This window comes from Apodemus sylvaticus, chromosome 12 (assembly GCF_947179515.1).
Source record: "Apodemus sylvaticus chromosome 12, mApoSyl1.1, whole genome shotgun sequence".
Classification (NCBI taxonomy): Eukaryota; Metazoa; Chordata; class Mammalia; order Rodentia; family Muridae; genus Apodemus; species Apodemus sylvaticus.
In genome coordinates this window covers 89,569,718-89,582,803 of record NC_067483.1, presented here as the reverse complement: position 1 = coordinate 89,582,803, position 13,086 = coordinate 89,569,718, and the positions used below count along the sequence as shown (strand labels likewise).

At 45.6% G+C, this 13,086-nt stretch overlaps 1 protein-coding gene across 4 annotated transcripts in view; it reads left to right on the top strand.

The window, feature by feature from the left end:
• Nucleotides 1-9,090: 9,090 nt before the first annotated feature.
• The window catches only part of Enah (ENAH actin regulator), a 122,494-nt gene continuing 118,498 nt past the window's right edge, over nucleotides 9,091-13,086 (top strand). Inside the window, exon 1 of one of the 4 annotated variants that reach the window (XM_052200341.1) lies at nucleotides 9,091-9,521. In XM_052200341.1, coding sequence (XP_052056301.1) covers nucleotides 9,517-9,521 — 5 coding nt within the window. In that variant the 5' untranslated portion in view covers nucleotides 9,091-9,516. The remainder of the gene's footprint in view (nucleotides 9,522-13,086) is intronic. The other 3 variants (XM_052200338.1, XM_052200340.1, XM_052200339.1) reach the window with 3 other exon arrangements.

The window sequence follows — 13,086 nt, the reverse complement described above, 5'->3', positions numbered from 1 at the left end:
CCCGGAGAACTTGGCCAAGTGGGGCTGAGCAGCAGCTGCTCCCAAGGGCTTGTTCCTCCAGAATTCATTAGGTAGGCGAGGGAGAGCCTCTTTCTGACAGTTCTACACCAACCCAACAGTCTGACCTGAATGGTGTGTCTTACCTACCCCCTCCAGAAATGTGAGCTTAAGCTTTTTAGTTCCTTTTGAACCAGTTGGGAACACTTAGAAACATCCAACCCAAACTTTACTAAATATCTCTGGACAACAAAAGGAAAATGAGCGGACAAGGAGATGAGAAGTTGGGCTTGCAACATACAGTTTTCAGCTCAGACCTTCAAGAACTGCTCCGTTAGGTGACATAACTTGGTGCCTTAAGAGCCTGTCCTATCACTCTGATCGCCCTCCCTCACCTTTGACTTGGGAGGGGTTGTGGGATGCCAAGACTTAGGCTTTGAGAGGCCATCAGAACACAACGGCTGATGTGAGCATCTGGATAAAAATCTTGTGACTGGAACGACAGACAGTTTAGGCAACACATTTTCTCCTTGGTGAACTAATCACTGCTCTACTCAAAGCCTTATGGGTAATACTTGAGGAACACTGGCATGTTGGTTGACTTTTGTAACATAACAAAATACCCCACAGGTTTAGTGACCTTAAAATAGCAATCATGGGACAGAGGTGTGGGGTGCAGTTCAGTGGCAGAATGAGGCCTTAGCACATATGAGGCCCTGGGTTCAACACCTAGCAAAAAAACAAACAAACACTATCATTCTCATTACTCTGTGGATAAACTGGGCGGTTATTTTGGCCTAGGTCAGCTGGGGTTGGTTAGTATAGAACAAGGTTTATTCATAGTCTGAGGGTTGGCGAACTTTGGTCAGGAGCGCAGCGTGAATAACCCCATTCTCCTCTATATAGCTATGAGTCAATCAGTAGGGAAGCTCGGTCATCTTCACTCGGTCATCTCAATTTCCAAAGAGCAGTAAGAACGGACAGATACCAGTGCATAAACCCTCTACAAAATTTTGCTTCTGTGACATTTGCTATTGTACCCGTGGCTCAAATAAGTCATATGGGGAAAGCTGAGCTGCAGTGTGAGAGCAGCCAAAGGGATGGAGAGAGGGGAGGACATCCTTGTGACAGGTTGGGAAGGAGAGACTGGTAAGAAGAAACAAGGTAGGAGGTGATCCACACGCTGTTGGGGGCTGTGGGCTCCACTGCCCTGGGCTTTCATCCTGCTGAGGAGGGAGAGCTGGCAAGCTGGCACAAACTCAGCCTCTAGCAGCGCCAGGCATCTGTGGAAGCACCTACGGCTATATTTGGGCCTGTAGAAACATTACTCAAAGGCTTCTGTTTTCTGTTCTTTGTAAACGCCACCGCTGAAGAAAGGCCATTCCCTTACTTATTTCTCACAGAGGCTTTGTCTTTGTTTAGCTGCATTCACTCTCCCTAGCCAGAGGCTCTACCCACTCCCTAACTAGGGATTGCATACAGTTTTAGATTTGGTTACCAGCAGTCTGTGTTTTCACCTTGGTGCCCTCCAGTAATAAAGCTGTCTTCCAGATCTCAAAGCCAGGACATGAGTCGGTTCTGATCAGCTAGAGAACTCTTTCAGTCTGACTGATCACTACTGACCCAAGCTGGGCCAGTCAGAATCCTTGATAGTTTGCCTGTCTTGCTTTGGGGTCACAGTGCTGGAACAATGTGAGGTTGGAACTATATACAGTGGAAAGGATTAGTCAAAACAAAAAGGCACTGGAGAAGCAAGGCTAAGAGAGAGATGTGATGACTCTGTTTGAGCTCTCAAAACTAAGTAGCCTGAAGGGCGCACTTGAATATACACTATCACTAAACTGCTTTGAGGAATGGGTTCTGATAAGGCTTCCAGAATCTTTTTTTTTTTTTTTTTGGTTTTTTGTTTTTTTGGGATTTGATTTTTTGGAGACAGGGTTTCTCTGTATAGCCCTGGCTGTCCTGGAACTCACTCTGTAGACCAGGCTGGCTTTGAACTCAAAAATCTGCCTGCCTCTGCCTCCCAGAGTGCTGAGATTACAGGTGTGAACCACCACCACCTGGCAGGCTTCCAGAATCTTAACAACAAAAACCAACCAACAAACAAATGAAACCAAACCCTCCCTGCATCTTCCCTAGATGAAAGCTGAAAAGCTCTTGGTGAAGGAAGTGTTACCGGTAGGTAGAAGGAACTTAGAGATGACAGGTCATCTTCTGGTACCACTGCAGACCCTCCCAGGAGGTCCCCATCATTAGGAGACATCGGGCTTTTCGTTTGATGGATCGATGGCAAGCAAATAGGGCACGGTCCAGAATCAAATAACTCCACATCAAAAACTTCTACGCATTTATAATCACCATCTAGGCCGCCTCTCTTCTTTACTCATGGCGCAAAGTCTTCCTGTCTGGGGCAGTTATTCTGGAAAGCTCTATTGAGTCACACCTGACATCAACTATGAACTTAGCTAGTGACATCAGCTTTCAAAATTAAACACACTGTCTAGTGCTTAGGATACCAGAGGAGCATGAAGAACCCCAGGCCAGCATTCTTAGGAATTGCTTCTTAACTTAATTTGGTCATTGTGCAGCAGAAAAAGAATGCAAAGTCAGACTTGCTATTAGACAGAGGCCTGAAGATATAAATAACTCAAATAAAGCAAGTTAAGAATCACTATCTCATTAGTAATAGGAAAGAAAACAAAGTGAAAAGCTGGAAGGAAAAGACCAGACTGTGAACTTTTGAAGGGAAACACTGTTTGCAAGAGAGAGACACTGAATAAAATCAAGTCCAATGAGATGCTCGGTGAAGCCGACACTATAAAAAGCACAAAAACCAGAAAAACCACTTACAGAAAACAAATTATGACAGAGATAAAATGGCAACCGAGAAAGACATGAAAATCTGAATGGGAAACTAAGCTCTATTCAGGGCCCTTTACGGAAATATTAAAACCACCTTCATCTAGGATAAAATTTAAATGAGTATTTAAATCCCAAGTCTTCTTTCACAAGAAGGCAAATGAAGGAATCCTTGTTCTTTGGTGGCTCTCAATGTAGACTAAGACTTACATGTTTGCTTTGCGAACAACCAAAGCTAAGGACAGCAGGGCCACCAGGGGGTTATGCATTCCCTCCCTTCTATGTGATATGAATCAGAATGGTAATAAAGAGAATGTACACGTGGGACTGAGAGCCGGCTGGGTGGTTAAGAGTACCTCTCTTGCAGAGAACCCAAATTCCATTTCCAGCACTGAGATTGAGTTTCAGGAAGATCTGACTGGTCTGACCTCAGAGGGTGTGTGCACTCACAAGTATAAACGCCCACACAGATAGTGTTAGCATTAATTTGAAGCGTCATTGAACTCATTGATTGAGTCCTTGTCACCAAAGAACACAAGGGAGCTCCTAGCTATCAGATGACTGCCGGGGGGGGGGGGGGGGATTGGTAATGGGACATAGGAATACATTTTGATTTGGGAGCATGCCCTCTGGTTTCTTGTAGCAAGGGGCATGTGACTGAATCTTGTTTTATGTTTTAACTGTGCTAGTTATATTTCCTCAGCGATCTTCAAGCTCTTTGTTTCTTTCTTACTGAGGGAGACTAAACCCAGGACCTTGAGCATGACAGGGCATACCCCAACTCCCTCCCTTCCCCCAGGATCCCAGACCTCTGACTCTGTTTCTCCTCCCTTTTCTACTTTAGATAGGACCTCATATAGGCCAGGTTACCTTAATCTTGTGCCTGTCGCTGAAGAGGACTTTGAACAGCTCCTCCTGCCTGTTCCCCAAGTGATGGGATTACAGGTGTGCTTGAACTCTTCCCACCCCACCCCTTTTAGTCAGCGGAAGCATAATGAACTAAAAGCGCTCTTCTACTGTAGGCCGTGGTACTGGTCTCTCTCATTTACTAGTAACAAATTCTTCTCACATCCAAAGCATGTCTCTGTCCAATCCTATTAAAGCAGCATTTGTACAGAGGACAGAAATGAGAACAAAATTCTTCCCCTTGGGGCTTGTTTTTTTTTTTTTTTTATATCCAGTGTTAGTCAATCAAACCCAGGGCCATGTGCATGCCGATCCTGCAATGGCTTTCATTTTCTTCTTTTTTCTGTTTGCTGTTCAGTTTATTTACAACTACAATATTCAACAAAGAAAGGGATCCAGCTCTTCGCAGATAGATACAGCACAGTATCACTATTTACTTCATGTTTGAGGTGGTACTAAAGACTGGTTAAAGGCAAGAGCCCAGGCTAGCCCCATCCTAGACGTCTCTGTTACTGCAAATGACATTGAACTTCTTCTGGTCTTCCCCCCTCTACCTCCTGTGTGTGGAGATAGCAGGCCTACATCACAGCAATTTGAAGGTAATTTTCAACTAGAACTGGTCGGGTTATTGTGGTAGCATCCCTATTTTTTCCCAAAGAGAATTAAAATTAGGATTTTTAATGAGCTGTGAACCCTATATGAAAAACAAAGTAAAAAGCTACGAGGGAGGAAGTGTTAAGCAGTGTGTGTCAATTTGGGTGATATTTGTTCAGGTTATACTTAGTGGTACCATCTTTCTTCTCTGTTGTGAATACCCAGAAAATAATCTTCATTGACAGGTCTTTTGATCAGGTTTTGAGGAAATACCCCAATGTCACTTGGCACCTGATCATAATGTCTGAGAAAACCTCCTGGGTAGTCTATTGAGTTTGGTTACAGTAAATAGAAGTCGATTCAATATGAGAAAGAATGCAATCCACCCCCACCCCCACACAGACACCTCCAGGGTGCTTGCTAGATTTTAGAAAACACAGGATAAGGGTTCAGAATTAGATCATGACCATACCTGTTTGTAACCATTTTCCAAAGCACGTGGCTGGATCATTGTCTAGAAATGAAGCCCATGTTCATTAATGCAGTTACGGCTGAAGTCTGTAGAAAGAATGTACTGTACTATCTAGAATGTGACCTCTACCAGTTAAATAACACAACTCCATTCTGGCTATGGGAATCATCTGCCAAGGCTAAGCAAGCACTGCTGAGCTAAAAGAAAGAGACTCTGCAAAGGAAGGAGTGAAGTTAAAGACATAGATCCCAGTTTAGAAGGGAGAGGTAGGAGAAATGGAGATAAAGGGAAGAAATTTAAAGTTGGAAAGGCCAATAGTTTCTTCTACTATCTTCTGGCAGTAATTTTGAACTGCAATTATATGCTAGCAACTAAGGGTGAAAGAGAACTAATAAAGATCTATCTGTCCATCCATCCATCCATCCATCCATCCATCCATCCATCCATCCATCTATCTATCTATAAACTCCTGAATCCTGCGGAGGGTCACTTTCTACATTATTTCCCCACCATTTTGGTGGGAGGTAGTTGGGAGAGACAAACATTTTACTCTGAATTGCCAGCACATGCAGTACTGCTACGTGCAATCGTAAATATAAAGTTCTCCCCACATCCCTTTTCCAATTTCATTCCTCCCAGGTGGCCCAGGGAGAACTTTAAGGAATGAGGAAGGGGAAGGCTTTCAGCTCTCAGCAGTGATTTTCTGATGGTGGAGAAGTATTAGTCATGTTTCCTCTTCATGTCCATAAATGGAGGCCAAGCCTACTGATGCTATCAGTTTAAACAAGGTCGGCTCTGAGGGAAAGCGCTCAGAGCCAGTCTGACTCCCATAGCCGGCCTATCCAGCAGAAGCTTGGTTTCTCTCACCTCCAGCAGTGTGGGTCCTTTTGCTATACCAAACCAGGGTAAAAAGTCTCCATGAGGGAAAGTTGAGATCTACTGTGTTAGGAAGAAAGTTCTAGGTGGGAATGTAGCCAGTGGTTGAGTATACCTAGCTTAGCATGTGAAAGCAGGGTGAGTTCCCTAGCACATGCATGTGCACAAGCACACACATGTATTTCTTCTGTAGTGTCTGCCATATCTTAGGGAAGCTGTTTATTCACTCACTGATTCTTTCATTCACCTTTCAAACATCAGGTCCCTACATGTTGGTCCAGGCATTGTGTTCCAGACAGGCAGCCCTTACCGCATAGAGCTGAAACCATTTCTAAGACTTCAATGATCCAGTCAAGCCAACTTTAATTTTATTTATTTATTTATTTATTTATTTATTTATTTATTTATTTGGGGGGGGGGTTGAGACAGGGTCTCTCTGTGTAGCCCTGGTAGTCCTGAAACTCACTCTGTAGACCAGGCTGGCCTTGAACTCAGAAATCCACCTGCCTCTGCCTCCCAAGTGCTGGGATTAAAGGCGTGTGCCACCACTGCCTGGCTTAATTTTTTTTTAAAGATTTATTTATTATTATATCTCAGCACACTGTAGCTGTGTTCAGATGCACTAGAAGAGGGCATCAGATCTCTTTACAGATGGTTGTGAGTCACCATGCGGTTGCTGGGATTTGAACTCAGGACCTTTGGAAGAGCAGTCAGTGCTCTTAACCACTGAGTCATCTCTCCAGCCTCCTAACTTTAATTTTTAAGTGCAAGTTTAGGTTTGTGAGGAGACAGTCAGCTGCAGGAAGTCAGTATGATGTGGGAGGAGGAATGAGGGACCAAGAGATGGAAATCCTGGGTTTGAGTTTCAGTTCTACTACAAAGGCACTATGAGGCAACGGGAAGTTACTTAACCTATCTGATTTCACATTCCTCTTCTAAATGAGTGAAGACTTAAGATTCCTCCCATCTCTAAAATTCTTCATTCTATATAGTAACACATTCTATGAAGTTTCCCCTGTGACCAGAATTAGTCTGTTTCTAGCTCAAGTTTCCTTCTTGTCCTTTCAAAGTTAGACCAAATATGAACAAGAAGAAACATTTTGTCAGAACTAACAAACCGCCTTTCCACAAAATGACCTTTGGAGGTCAGGCCAGCCAATGCAAGTTCTAAATCCAAAGGCAATGGTGTGACCAACTTGTGAGCTGGCAGGCTGCCATTAAAAAGGATGGGAATGGGTGTAGGCAGCCAACATTCTTGGCTGGTACATTTTTAATAAACACAGAAAACAAGAATAGCATTTTCCTCTTGGATCACTTAATTTAGTACTCATACCATAAGGACATTAGCTGTTAGGATAAAGAGGATAGTGATACATGATTTCTTTAGATCAGGGTGAGTTCCCTAGCAAAATGAGATTAACTAGCAAAAATGAGAAGAAGGTTATGACGTCACTTGCAAGGAACTCTTATTGGTGTTTCTTGTCTCTGACAAGAGATAGTTTGAGTCATTACAGCAGTATCCTCTTTTGGTGGTGGTAAGACTTTTATCTGAAACATAAGCTCTGTTGCACTTACTATAATCGGTATGAATGAACTGAAGAAAGTTGGTGTGCCTGCCGTCTGGTCAAATGTGTCTTGATTCTTTCCCCAAAATGATTCAATAGGCACTAATACATTTTTTTTTTTTTTAAGAATAAAGGCTTCCATGGCAAACATCTGTTAACTTGTTGAATACATGAAGTGCAAGCATTTTATACAAATGCACTTTATACAAAGACAGTGCACCTCATAGCTGCGATGTTTTCTAATCACAGCCTTTGTACTAATAATGCACGAGGTTGCTTGCGATGTATATTTCTGTCTCTTCTTGTAATATGGGCAACAAGGACATTTGGCTGACAAGGCTGTTTTCTCTTCAGTCCTTGGAGATCCTTGAATAAAATGCTCTGTGATGGCAAGCTGTAATTAGCCATGTGGGTGGAAATTAGTGTTCTTCAAGTACACCATGTTTAGGGCAGAGGCACCTTGCTTTTTACTACCCGAGGCCACCCTGGTCCTGGGCCACAGCTCTAGGTCACTGCTTCTTGCAGGACTTCCTTCCAAAACGCACGCCTTTGTTGAGCTTCTCTGAAACCAGGAGGCTTTTCATAGTTTAAACAGGTTAAACTGTTCTCCAGACAATTCAGGCATTGACCAAGAATGACTAGGATATGTTCGCTTGTCATTTGAAAGTGTCCATATTGCCAGCTGTCATAAGTATCTTTAGAACCGCAGCCCATTTTATAAGGAACATCAAACTTTTGAGTGAATTCCTGGTAGATCCTCCATTTTGGATGGACTAGTTATCATGTAAAAGCAGAACCCTTTCTACCCTAGTCTAGGCATCTGTATGCTGCACACGCAAGCGGGCGATCTCTCAGTTAAAATTTTTATTAGATCATTGGGTTTGCTGTTATCATTCTACACCCCAGCCCCACGCACAAATTCGGGCTTCTCAAAGGCCCCCTGCACCATCTGACTAAACCATTCCCTGCGTTAGTATTTTCTATCTACCTTTTCAAGGAGGTGAGCTCCAGACTAGGTGAAAGACAGAACATTTAAAATTATCCTCAGCTCTCATCCCTCCCCGCCCCCGGCCGGGATTCCCTTTCAGCTGGTGACGACAGAAAGGGTTCCACGGGCTGCGTCTCTCGCGGCTGCACAGGGTTCTGCGTGCCTCGGGCCACCGCGTTTCCCGACACCGATGTGTTAGCTGTGGGGTGTGTGTATGTGTGTGCGTGTGTGCTGTGTGTGTGCGTTTATACGCGCGCGTGTGTTTGTGCAGTCATCCCAGTACCGTGCGCGTGTCGGCCGGATCCCCAGGTCCCGCACGCTCAGGGGTCCTCGGGAATCCGGGGAACCACGATGGCCACGTTTTGCGTGTTCGGGACTCTCCTACACCCCGCCTCTCACGAGGGTGGGGAGGGGGTGGAATCGCACCGCGGCGGGGGCGCGCAGAGGGGGATGCCGGCCCGCGCGCCCGGGTCCTCCGCGATCGCGCCCGGCTAGTCACGCCCCCCCTCCTCCCGCGGTCCGCTCCTCGCTCCTCACCTCGGCTTCCCGGCTGCGGGAGGGCCGCGGAAGGAGAGCGAGGTCAAGGGCAGAGCGGGCGCCGAGCCCCCTCCGACCGACCGCAGGGGGCGCAGAGCGGGGTGGGCGGCAACAAAGGGCCGCGGCCGCCGCGCCGCCTCAGCCGCCGCCCCGCAGCCCCCTCGTGCGCACCGCCCCTCGCCCCGGGAGGGAGGGGGAGGGGAGCGGGCGAAGCGGGAGCGGCGGGGGCGGTGGGAGGAGGGCGGCGCCTGCGTGCTCCTCCGCCGCCCCGCCCCCGGCGCCCCGCGGCGAGCCCGGCTCTTCTCCCGCGGCTGCAGCAGCTGCCGGTTCCTCACGGCCTCGGCGGCGGCGGCGCGCTCGGAGCGGCCTCCGAGGGAGCGGCGGGCGGACGGACGGGCGGGCGCGCGGCCCCGGCGGCTCCCGTCTGAGGCGGCGGACGAGGCTCGGCGGGGAGGAGGCGGCGACGCAGGCGGAGGAGGAGGCGGCGGCCGCCGGGGACCCCGCTCGGCGCCTCGGCCCCGCGCCCCCGTCCTCCTCAGCCCGTGGTCGCTCGCGCTCGGCGGGCCGGCGCCTCGCCTCTGCGCGCGGAGATGGTGTAGCCCGGCCGCCGGAGCCGAAGCCGCCTCTTCTCGCGCGTCCCCGCGGCGTCCGCCTCCCCGCCTGAGAAGAGACCCTCCGCTCGGCGTCTCCCGCGCCGGGGAAGCCTCGGCGCCGCCGGCACCATGAGGTGAGGGGCGCGCGGGCCGCCAGCCATTGTGCCGCGGCGCCGCGACCGCTCTGCGCGGACCCGCCTGCCCCGGCCCGCGGCGCCGGCTCGGCTCTCCCGGCTCTTCCCCGCTCCCTTTTGTCCCCTCGGGTTTCTTCCCTCCAGCCGCCCTGCCCAGCCTCTCTGGTTTGGGGGAGGGGGCTCCTCCCGTGTCCTCCTCAGATGCTCTTCTTTCACCCAGGATTTCCCTTCCTCAATTCAATATGCCAGCTCCCTCCCTCTCTCCCTCCCTCCCCCAGCCTGGGCTAACGAAACCCCGGAGATGGGGAGGGGCTCAATAATCGTAGTGTGCTTGTTGCCGAGAAACAGGTATTTTCCGTCTATATGTAAAAATTCCCTGCACTTTGAGTACAAAGCTCTAGTGTTTAATTAAAGGGCGGGGGGAGGAAAGTTTGAAAGGTTTGAAATCTCTGCGGGGAATAAAGTGCCTCTGGTAGGGGTACAGCAGAGGAGCGGGGAAAGGTGAAATTTCCCGATGGTGGGGGAAGGGAGAGAATTTACTAGGTTTCCACTGGCGGGGGACAGTGCGAGGCTGGGATAAGTTGTTTGAGGTTTGTAAGCCCAGGCGGGGGAGGGTTTTGTTTGGAAAGCCCTTCTCTCCGGTTCGTAGCAGCCTGTGTTGCATTGCAGCAGAAGCGGCCGCGTTTCCCTTTCTCTGTAATCAATACAATTATTTTTTTTTTTTTCAGCCCCAAAGAAAAGACTTGGATGTTCCGTGGTGAAATGCTTTTTGATTGATACGGTGAAACATATGGTGTGATGTTTTTCATTTTTGTTTCTCCAGTTGTGTAGGAGAATAAACCGTGATGTGGTGTGTCATTCATTGGAGACCACCCACCACCCACCCCAAGTCTTTCCTAAGCTTGTTTTGTGTCCGTAAACCTCCTGCTTTTGGATTGGTGCAAGACTTAGTGAGAAATGGGACTTCCTAGGCTGAAGGCTGATGCGTTTTGCGTTATCATCCTTAAAGGCCTCCCTCTTAGGTTAAACAATTGTGGATGAAGTAAAATACTCGGTTTCTTCCTCCTGAGATAGTCTTTCAGTTCATTTGGATTTGAATCTCCTTTGTGTTTAAGATTAATGGCCGACGGTTGCCAAGATCTTTATAATGTAATGAAATGAGATTTGAATAATACCTACAAATTCCTTCTCTTTGACTTGAAAATGTTGTCTTTGGAATCCCCCCCATTTCTCTTTGAAACTTTAGCTTTTATATCCCCTCTTACCCCCCACCCCCAAATCAGGGTTGAACACAGTCCCGTTATACTTTTAAATATATTTTTCTGCCATGTTCACTTAAGTTTACTATGAATTTTTCCAATTCTGAGTGACAGATCTTTGTGTTAGTGTTAGATTTTTGCCAAGTGACCCTCCTTTCCTGGATGATTTCATACAACCTATTTCAAACGTTTAAAAAGTAATTATGGCATAGAAATCAAGATTAATCTTTGTAAAATGCAGGTTGAGAAACTTCAGTTATATTTTTGTGCACTTTTTCCTAAGCTACTGGTTGCCTTGAAAATTCAGGAACTGTTAAAAAAAATACATGATTGTTCTGTCAGGTAATACTATATACTGTAGTTTAGTGACTTAATGCTATATGATTAATCATATAAAATGATTTATGCTTAATGCAGAACAAGTTAGTAGCTAATAGTTTTTTTCAGACTTGTAATAATTTTCTTTAAACGTTAAAAGGACAAAATAAAGCAGGTTATTTTAACATTTGATCAAAGCTGTTTGAAAGTTTACAAACAAAATATATTAAAGTTTGAAATATTTGGTAGAATTTAAATACCATAAACCGTCTCAGTAAATTATATCTGGACTTAGAAGTTCTAGCTTCTAGTAAAATATAACTTCTGTTGTTAAAGCTGTTTTCTTGCCCTCTTTCTTATTAGCTGTAGAGATAGAGAAATCACACTGAAGTTTTTCCAGTAGTGTAAATATAGAACCTCCTCCCCAGGTCTGGGGAGTTTGAGCAGTCTACAGTAATTCTTTGTAGGCTGATTTTGAATAATTTAAGAGCAGAAAAGAGGATCAGCTAGTTTTTCACTTTGAAAGGCTTTGGGTTGTTGAGTAGGGAGTGTGTGCAGCTTGGGTGTGAGCAGTTACTTAGAGAGCTGTGAGGGTAGGGTGGCTTGGTCTGAGGTAATCTCTGATGCTGTAGGAACTAAAAGTTAACCTTTTAATGGAATGGGTTATGTGAAGGATAGTTCTGGTGTTTCAAATGCCACCCAGAAACAGGAATATTGAGTTGGAATTTCCATTAAGTTGGTCAGAACTCTGAAGCAATAAGTATCTTACAGAATTGAGTATTTGTGGTAAGATCTCAGAAGTTTTAATTTTAGGAACAACGTGTTTTTTTAATCACATAGTGTACTCTTACACAGAAGGGAACTGTGCATTCCTGAAAGTCTAAAGACAACTCGCAGCATGTAAAGTCCTGTGTATAGACCTATTAGATTTTGATTAGAGGTGAGTAGTAATAACAAGTAGTTTAGTATTTACGTAGGGCAGTGAATGAGTTGAGGGGGGGAAGCCACAGGCCAAAAAAAAAAAAATACTGTTGAGTTTTTGGTTCTGTACTGTTTTTTCATTTGTAATGTTTTGAAAGCATGGGAGATTCTTTGTGATTGAAAAGTATGTAGGGATGGTATCTTTTTAAAACTAGTTGATCACTCAAGATTTTATCTCTCCTTTTTTTAAACAGAAAGAATGTGTGTTACAATTAAAATAGTTTCCTATAGTTTGATTTTTTTTTTTTAAGGAAGAGCTCAGAAAATGTTGCATTGACCTTTTTGTGCCATATTGTATGTTCTTGGCTACTGTAGCACTAGATACTCAAGACTTTCTCATATTAAAAAAAGGCATAATGTGGTTATGAGGATTTGACCAAAGTGACCTTGAGCTAAGCTTATAATTTCACTCCCACATGTTCACAGAATTACATATTATCTATACACATCAGTATAAATCATGTATTCTGTGCTGGTCTGAGACTCAGTTGTATAACTGAGGATGACCTTAATTCTGATTCTTCCATTTTAGGATTAGGGGCTTGAGACAGCATCCGCAGCCTTATACTGTTCTAGGATGTCTACCCAGGGCTTGCTGGACAACATTCTGCCAACTGAGCACCTCTGCGCCCCAGTACATAGCTAGGTGATTCTTCACTGGGTTGTGAGGATCAAAGACAGAAGGTGTTTTGTGTGCTTCCCTTGTTTTGAGATACAAACATGCTTTAGACTAGTTATACAAAACCTTTGGGCAATTTGCTTCACTGTTGACCTTATTTAAGGATATCAACTCTGTTGCATTTTGCTAATGTAGTCCAGTAGGTAGTGGCTAACGTGCTGATAAGGCCAATGATAATGTTTCTGCCGATTGAGGAAGAATGCCATGTATTCATGGGTAATATTTGCTTGACACATGGGTCTAGAGAGTGGTTGCAGGAAATCTACTTATTAAACTGTTTTATGCCCAGCCTTATTGGTTAGGTGAGGAAACTGTTGTGTTTGTTTGT